Source organism: Triticum aestivum, chromosome 5D (genome assembly GCF_018294505.1).
Source record: "Triticum aestivum cultivar Chinese Spring chromosome 5D, IWGSC CS RefSeq v2.1, whole genome shotgun sequence".
NCBI classification, from domain to species: domain Eukaryota; kingdom Viridiplantae; phylum Streptophyta; class Magnoliopsida; order Poales; family Poaceae; genus Triticum; species Triticum aestivum.
Genome location: NC_057808.1, coordinates 423,507,311 through 423,515,839, shown reverse-complemented (window position 1 = coordinate 423,515,839; position 8,529 = coordinate 423,507,311). Strand labels below are relative to the sequence as shown.

At 48.1% G+C, this 8,529-nt stretch overlaps 1 protein-coding gene across 2 annotated transcripts; it reads right to left on the bottom strand.

Annotated features, from left to right (window-relative positions):
• Nucleotides 1-511: 511 nt before the first annotated feature.
• Nucleotides 512-3,776, bottom strand: LOC123122314 (probable inactive purple acid phosphatase 29). Of its 2 annotated transcripts, none has more exons than XM_044542502.1 (4): nt 3,150-3,776; nt 2,246-2,637; nt 1,177-1,627; nt 512-856 (listed from the first exon to the last, which is right to left on the bottom strand). In XM_044542502.1, the coding sequence occupies exons 1-4, from the start codon at nt 3,460-3,462 to the stop codon at nt 840-842; spliced, it is 1,173 nt and encodes a 390-aa protein (XP_044398437.1). In that variant the 5' UTR covers nt 3,463-3,776; the 3' UTR covers nt 512-839. The 2 variants fall into 2 exon arrangements, with proteins under 2 accessions (XP_044398437.1, XP_044398436.1); XM_044542501.1 differs by having other exon boundaries at nt 512-822; nt 3,150-3,775.
• Between the last annotated feature and the right edge of the window lie 4,753 nt (nt 3,777-8,529).

The window sequence follows — 8,529 nt, the reverse complement described above, 5'->3', positions numbered from 1 at the left end:
TTATCTATTAAATCAACCCATGTGTATGTGAGAAAGTTTCTTGCGCTGACGACACATGTACTATATTGGTATTACAATGTCGCATATTTACGATTATTTTTTGCCAGGTGGTGAGAGGGTCATGTGTTTTTATAGGCTGGTTGTTGCCCATTGATTTAATCATGAACCAAATTTAAAATTTAACACCTCAATCTAAATCATTGACCCAGTCAAAATTGTGAACCAGATCCAAAATTGAACACCTCAACTGAATAAAAACTATGAACCAAATTCAAAATAACCTCAATCAAAATCGTTGACCTAGTCAAAATCGTAAACCAAATCCAAAATTGAACATCTCAATTGAATGAGAGAGCTCTAAAATTATTGAGCATGATTTATTAGAAGGGTTGGGTACGCTTTGCTGCGTGTGGGGAATGTTACAACTCATCTATGCATCAGTGCATCAATTTTTTCTTTCTTTTGCGAGGTAGTGCATCAATTTGCATTTACTAAGCCCGCAGTGCACAAATTTTCTTTCGACATCCAAGCCCATTTGCAGAGAGTGACATTTGATACTACATCAAATCATTGTTCACCCGCTCAATTTTTTTTTCAAATAATGGTTCACCTTTTTCTTTCTCTATGCGAACAATTACAATGCTACGAACCTGCGTATACATGAGGCGCACCATCTGTTTTCATTTACACGGTTGCGAACTTTCGTAATAAGCTAAGCAGTAAGCACCAACAGCACACATGATGAGCAGAGGTAGGACGCATCACTCACTCGCTGTCCCCAAGCCTGAACTCAGCTTCTGTCATGATCCTTCCTGCGCCTCCCTGACAATCAGCAACACTTAGATAACTTGTGGTTCTGAAAACATACGCCCCTTCGATCAGTATAGTAATTTCATACTACCATTATCTACTCCATTTCTAAATACAAGTCTGTAGAGATTTCAATACAGACTACATTCGGATGTATATAGACATATTTTAGGGTGTAGATTCACTGATTTTGCTCTGTATGTAGTCTGTATTGAAATCTCTGAAAAGACTTATATTTAGGAACGGAGGGAGTAATACCACAAGAGAGTGGACCATGTTATTATCATGTTCACTCTGTCTTATACTAGTACTCTTATCAAGCCTATGTTCCATAGCACCATGCTCATGCATGTGTGAGTGTCTTACCATTAGAGCCTCTGTTCCAAAGAACCTCGGAGTCAATCGTGGTCAGATGTTGGTCATCAAGCCTCTTCCATGTCTTGATAGATTTCACGCCTTGCCACTCGCCGCTCACTGTCTTCTCAAGCTGCACAGACACCACTCTTGCTCTCCTCGACCACCCGGCCTTCCCATACGCGTGGTAACCCAAGCCACCGGCATAGCAGAGCTGAATACCGGTGAGCTTCCCGCAGAAGTCATTTATGTGATCATGTCCTATGAAGGCAGCCTTCACATCTCCGGCTTCCACCATCGTGGTAAAGAAACCGGAGTTGATTGATGGCGAGCTGATACTCTCCTGCTTCACTCCTGTGAAATCGGATGCTGTGAAACTGCTGAACTCCGGCAATGGAATGTGGAAGTATGCAAGAGCAGGTGCCGGCTCCTTCTGTCTAGGTTCTTCATTCCTGTAGTTTTTCTGCATTTTATAGTGAGTTTTGTTCTTTAAATCTGTAACAAAAATATGTAAATACTCCATCCGTCCGAAAAAGCTTGTCCCTCAAATGGATTTATCTAGCACCAAGTTAGTACTAGATTACATCCATTTAAGGGACAAGCTCGAGACAAGTTTTTTCGGACGGAGGGAGTACTACATAGCACCAACAAAATGAGCTTATTGTACTAGAATTGTGTCATCACAAAACAACTTGTATTTGTAATTCTCTGCATTCAAATTTAACTAAACCCGGAAAATATTTTGAAACCAACTGCATTCAGAACTACAGCACCAGCAAACAGATATACTCCCTCCATCCGAAAAAGCTTGTTCCTCAAACTTGGTGCTAGACACATCCATTTGAGAGACAAGCTTGGGACAAGCTTTTTCAGATGGAGGGAGTATCATCTATTCTGAAATAGCACGAATTTCTTGAGTTATGTCTTCAGAACAAATAGCGACAACATTTTGCATAGTTAATAAGGTTCAACAGATAATTATTGTGTTGTTGCTGATAGCAAAATAGCATCCACCTACTCAGTAAAAAGTGCAAGGAGTGAGTATCACACCAAGATGGTGACAAATCACCAATTTATTTACCTGCAGACTCAAAGAGGTTTGCTTGAACCAAGCTTGCTGTGAAGCCTTGATCCAACCATAACCAGGGATCCACCATACAGTAGAACGGTCACCACTGTCGAGAAAATAAAGGTTGAGCACTGATTTGTTAGCCAGCAGTGTTCCTTCAACCCCACCAACTTCGAGGTTATAATTTCCGAAGCCGTCGATCTCTACTCCTTCAGGGTTGAAGCGTGACAGGGTGTTCTTCATGCCTACAAGGTGGCGCATCACACCCTCCCGCGACAGGGTGCCCTCCTGGTCATGGTTACCGAGCACAGCAGCCCAGCGAAGGTTCATGGTGATGGCCGGAGCGATGGCCGCGTCCATCGACTTGGCCGCGTCGGTTGAATCCGCGCCAAAAATGTTATCGCCTGCCAAAGAAATCATCTATGCACAATTCTTTTAGAATAAAGTCTTTTGACGGCCCTGCTTTGATTGAAAGCAAACTTATCTATGCACAACCACCCACCATCACAACCCTTTTTCTAACAGCAACACAATCCGCTAGGAGTGTGATGCGTGTTGTGTTCGCCTGATCGGCTTTTTTACCATAATTGAAATAAGACGCCGGTTGCCAAAATTGCAGCCTTGGAAACATCACCATGAAAACAGGGCAGTAACCTGAAGATAATCACAAAGGCAGCTACATTTGTATCTTTCCTAGTTGGGTTTTAGCTCCATGTGGACGCAGACCATTTCATCTCCGTCCTGGATGGACAGACCAATCAATCAGACCATTTCACCGGATGAGCGATTGGGCATGGTCAGAATTTCAATTTCCCCGACCCAATTTCAGTGCAGCTTCTGCTTCGGATTTCTTAATCGAAGTTGTATTAACAGACAGCAGGGGAAGAGGAGGAGGATGGGTGGGTGGGGGTCGGACCTGTGAAGACGACGAGGTCGGGGTCCTCGGCGCGGATGACGCGGTAGAGGAAGGCGGTGGTGTTGAGGTCGGAGCAGCCGGCGACCTGCTCGGGCAGCACGTCCTCGCACCCGGTGCTCCGCCCGTCCGCGTAGTGCATGTCCGCCACCTGCAGCACCTTGAACGTGCCGCCCTCCCGCCGGAACCGCAGCCCGCCGCCGCCGTCGCCCCTCTTCTTCCCCTTCCCCGCCGCCACCTCCGCGACGACGAGGGTGAAGAGGAGTAGGAGGAGGAGCATCAGCGGCGGAAAGCGCCGGAGGCCGAGGCGGGCCATGCCGGCTGAAGATGCAGCTGGCTAGCGCGGCGTGGTTCGGACGAGTGGAGCGGAGTGGGAAATAACCGGGGGATTTCTGTTCTTTGCAGGAGGATCTGGCTAGCGTGGCTGGGCACCTGCCGCCTGCCAGTTCGTGTTTGGCGGCGAGTCCACGGTGAGATTGAGATTGAGCGCGGTTTGATGTGAGGCCGCCGACGCCGACGAGTTTTTTTATGGGCCTGTGGGCGGGGGGTGGATGAATATTCAGAGTTCAGCTGTGATGCCGGCGACTTCCGCTGGTCGCGACGGAGACGGGGACGGACGGACGGTGCACCAGCTGAAGAAAGGCGCAGCTTATTCCATCCCGCCATGGCATATTCGGCTTCTTTTTTTCCTTCAAAAAGATCAGATCTATTATAAAAGATTCATTTGAAGTACAAAACACATCAAACATAATAAAAATTATATCAAGGTCTATGGATCACCGAACGACCATTGCCGCCGTCAGAACGAGCCGCCTGACCTTGTTTATGACAGCCAGGAAGTCTTCGTGCACGTGCCCCTAAGGACCAGCGTCACGGAGCCGCAATCGTTACCGTTGAATCCTTGAATCGATCTCAAGAATCCGACACCAAATCTCGCTGTTGCGTATGCACGATGAGAAACTCTAACCTCGCCATTCTGAGGAGCTGTCAGGAATCTACGCCGGAGCAACCTTCATTTTTAATGGCAACTAAGAATGAAGAAAGAAATGCTGGTGTCATACGCGCGAGTGATACGAGGAACAAAAAACAATGAGAACCGAACCCAGTACTCACTTCATTCATAAATATAACCTCTCCGTTCATTTTTGTAAGACCTTTTAAACATTTAAGACAACACCTAAAACAGTTCAATTTTAGCTGTCCTAAACGACTTACAAAAGTGTACAAAGGGAGTACTCTTTTGTGAATCTTATATATATGGACAAGTTTTTATTCACTCATTTTAGTGTATATCTAATCCATATTAAAATATCTAAAACATCTTATATTTATGGATAAAAAGAGTACGATAAAAATCTAAATATCCGACTGAATTCTATTTGGGGTCCTGGTTGGATTTTTTGTCCAATTGTAACATGCTATGTATCAGTCTGCATTTTTCTTTAATTCCATTGTTTAAAAGTCAACTGATTTCTCTATCCATGCAAGTCGAGTGGCACTTAGCCCCCGTCCAACTTCAGAAACAGGCCAGGTTTTCCAGGGGATCGGTACACCCCATTAGAGCATTTCAACAACCCTACATATTTGGCAAAAAAAAAACCCCTACATAAATGCAGTTATAGAGCACGAAAAAGTGAGCTAAGCAACTGTAAAATAGGGCACCACTGCTTCAAACCTCGGCCTAATCCACAATTAATTAAAAACTATTTCACAAAATAATAATAAGTCAATGACATATGTACACTATATCTAGTTTGACCGGTCCTTATCTAGTTTTCTTTTTTTTAGTTTGACCCCATATGTAAGGCCTTCTTTGGTTCATAGGGTAGGAAAATCGTAGGAATAGGAAAGTCACAGGAAATGAGATGACATGTATCTCAAATCCTATGAGTAGGAATAGGAAAGGAGGTGCCCTTTGATTCACATCATAGGATTTTTTCCATTAAGTCTAGGCTAATGTTTATTTTCCTATAAAATGTGGAGGATAGGAAGAATTCCTTCATAGGAATAGGATTCTATTCCTACAAGCCAAAGGGCTCTAAATTTTTTTTTCTATAGAAATCCTATCCTATGATATTCCTACAAGATTCCTCTAAACCAAAGGATGCCTAAGTGTGTGTGTGAGAGAGAGAGTTTCGCCTATATTTGTTTAGAGTGGGTCTCACATATAAGTGACACATGGAGATAGAGGCAAAAATGTTCAGTAAATGCTCGGAAAACTGTCAAAGCCCTTTGATTGGACGAAAACGACGCGGGAGGCATCCTATAAGGGCAACTAACGACAAAGGGCAAATTTTGAGCAGGCTTGAGAATTAGGGGTAAATCTGAGTAGTGGGTTCAAGTTAGGGGCTGAAATGTAATTGGCCCAAGAAAATGGACACAACTAACATAATGAAAACTACCACCCCCTTCGATCCATATAACTTATGTTCTAGACAAATCTAAGACAAATAATATTGATTGAGGGAGTTGATGATTTCTGGTGGGAAAACTGGAGAATTTTTTTGTGATTTCATCGCTCTCTATTGTTTAACACAAATACCTTCTCAAGTAAAATAGACTTCTATAGTCCATTTGGTGCGGTCGCCTCCCCTGGCGGCGGTGGAGCCCCTTCCACCCCGCCCCATCTCCTCGCCGCCACCGGAGGAGCGGCTGGCGAAGCCGCGCCGGCTCCCAGGATGGTGGCGGCGGGGCGCCTCGGCTGGCCCGCCCCCAGGACACCGCCGTTCCCCCTTCGCTGTCGGATCCCGGCGCGCCCCGGCGCCGGCGTGTTCCCGCCGGATCCTCCTCCTCGCCCCTCGCCCGCCCCCCTCCGTCCGGGCTCCGGCTGCCCCGCCCGTTCGCCAGCGCGTCCTCGCCCCTTCCACCTTATTCCCGTGTCAGATCCGTGCCGTCGTCAGCACCTCTGCTGTTGCCGGCGCCGGATTCCGGGAGGACGGTTCCGGGGTTCTTGGTCGGGCCGGTCTGCTCTTGGGGCGCCGCGAAGGCGTTCTTCCTCCCCCGAGCTGCGACAATTGCTTTGGGGTGGCTGCTCCTCGGTGGTTTTCGGTGGTTGCCTGGTTGCATCTGCCCTTGCAGTGCGCTGACCGGGACCTTGGCAGGCTTGCGCTCCTTCGCCCTCCCTCTCCTGCAGGTGCGGCTCCGGCACCGACGGCTATGGACTTGCGTCCCCTCCCGTGTGCATGGTTGTCCACAGCGGCTCCAGATCCGGCGTTCACCATGTTGGAGCTGCGTCTTCTTCCGGCTCCTCCAGCTTGTTGTTATCTCGGCAGCTCCGCATCCATCCCCTGCAGGTGACCTTGGTTAGCCGGCTTCCCCCTGGTGCGGCTTCGACTCCGGCGTGCTCCTGGAGCTGCGTCTCCTTCCAGCTACTTCAGCTCGCCGGGCGTCCCTGCGGCTCCGGTCCCGGCAGCCCGGATCTGCGCCCCTTTCCGGATCCATGCTCATCCGGGTCTTCGGCCGCCCATGCCCCCTTCCTCATGCCTGTGTCATCGGTATTCCGCGTGGCTTGCCAACCCGCCCACTTCCGTGCCATCCTCCCCTCCGCCTGTCCTGCAGCTCGTTCTTCTGGTAGCTCCCCTTCCTGTGGTGTTGGTTCCGGCCTATGACCAGACTTTCTCATCTTCGAATTTTGCCCCGATGGCATGGGATTGCTCAGACTTGGCCAAGGCGAAATCCTTGCTCGATCTTTCGATGCTGGCAGCGGTGACACCCGCGGGTGCTGTTTCCTTCCTGGAGGCGCTGCCATGGCTGCTATCTGTGCCCCTCTTCGAGCGTCAGGGGAAACCCTAGGTCCGTTTTTTGCGGATCGGACGGCGACGGCGCCATTGCGTCGTTCTCCTTCATGAAGGCGTCGTCTTGTTGCTCGCGGCGTCCTCGGTGGTGGATTTCGAGATGCCGATTGTCTTGTTCGTTTGGTTTGGGCTACGTCCTTGAGCGGCGAGTTTAGCCGTGTTTTTTCTCTGTTTGGGCTTGAGCATCCCATGTTTTCTCTGCTCCGGGCACCATGTTCACGCCTCTTGCGTCCGTGTCATGTGTTGTACCATCATCTGTACTCTTTCTTACTTCTTCTATCAATGCAATGATACGCAAGCTTTGCGTATTCGAGAAAAAAAAGACTTCTCCATGAGTGCTTAAAAAAGGGACCATGGCCAAACTAAGTGAAGTAGGTACCTTCTGCTGGAATTTAGTCTACTTTGGGCCAGCCCAATAGCAATTTTCAGAAATTCCTAATAAATTCTAGAGGCCCACTCAGCCCATTCGTGCAAGGCAAGAGGTGGAATCAAATTTTAGTCCCACATTGCTAGTTTGGTGGGAGTTGGACCTCCTTATAAGGGAGGGTGTTTCCCCACATGTATGAGCATGAGAACAAGAGGGACATTCACGCACGCTCCTCCTCCGCCGCCTGCCACACCACGCCACACCACGCCTCGTCATGACGCGCTGTGGGTTGCGGGAATGAGCCGAGCCGATGCATCAGAAGATCATCTCCCTCTCGCCACCAAGTTCTTGAGCACTGCGCTACCGCTACGATCTTCCCCATCCCGGCTTGCGGCATGCACCGCAGGTCAGGATAGTAGGCCTCCGAAACCGCACCTCTTTGAGTCTTGTACGGGAGAAGGGTGATAAGGTTTTTGGGGTGCGCTCCGCGCGACTACTGACTTCTTCGTCACGGACGCCCCGGCCTCCGACGACTACTTCCCCGACGACGACTTCTCCCCCAACGTCAACAACCTGTTCGACGACATGGCTGGCAACGACACCGACCTCAAGACCAGCACTTCTACCGTTGTTCCGTACGTCTTCGTGTTCTCTCTGCTTGAGTTCATGCCACAGTGTCTTGTTCTAGCCTCTGTATTGCATATGTTCTGTTCTAGTTCACATGTGCAAAAGTTGTTTGCCTTCACTCAGCTAGATTACATGACTCATTTCATCTCTACTATTATAGTCATGTTTTATTTACTATTTCTATTAATAAAATCATATGGTAAATTGCTCATATTTCCAACAATCCAAAAACCTTATTATAGGCAATTTACCCCGAGTGGTTTTGCTGCTTCCATGAGACCTCCAATGTTTGAGGGTATCCACTATAAGAGGTGGCGCATGAGAGCAGTCTTATGGTTCCAAACCATGAGTTGCTATGACGCCACTCTTGGCAAACCTGAAGGAGATTATGATGCTCAACAGGAACAAGCTTTTCACAAAATGGATATCCTGTTTAAGGCTGCTCTCTTGAGTGTTCTTGGTGAGAACATAGTTGATGCTTATGCGTCAATTGATAATGGAAAAGATATGTGGGACACACTCGAGGCCAAGTTTGGGGTCTCAGATGCCGGCACTGAGTTGTACATCATGGAGAAATTCTATGACTACAGGATGA

What these genes read in the sequence shown, in the direction of transcription:
- LOC123122314 (XM_044542501.1), bottom strand. Translation starts at nt 3,462, where the DNA reads ATGGCCCGCCTCGGCCTCCGGCGCTTTCCGCCGCTGATGCTCCTCCTC. An exon ending in CGACCTCGTCGTCTTCACAG is followed by an intron (nt 2,638 to 3,149) that starts GTCCGACCCCCA and finishes TTTCTTTGGCAG; the next exon opens with GCGATAACATTTTTGGCGCG. An exon ending in TTGGAACAGAGGCTCTAATG is followed by an intron (nt 823 to 1,176) that starts GTAAGACACTCA and finishes GCTGATTGTCAG; the next exon opens with GGAGGCGCAGGAAGGATCAT.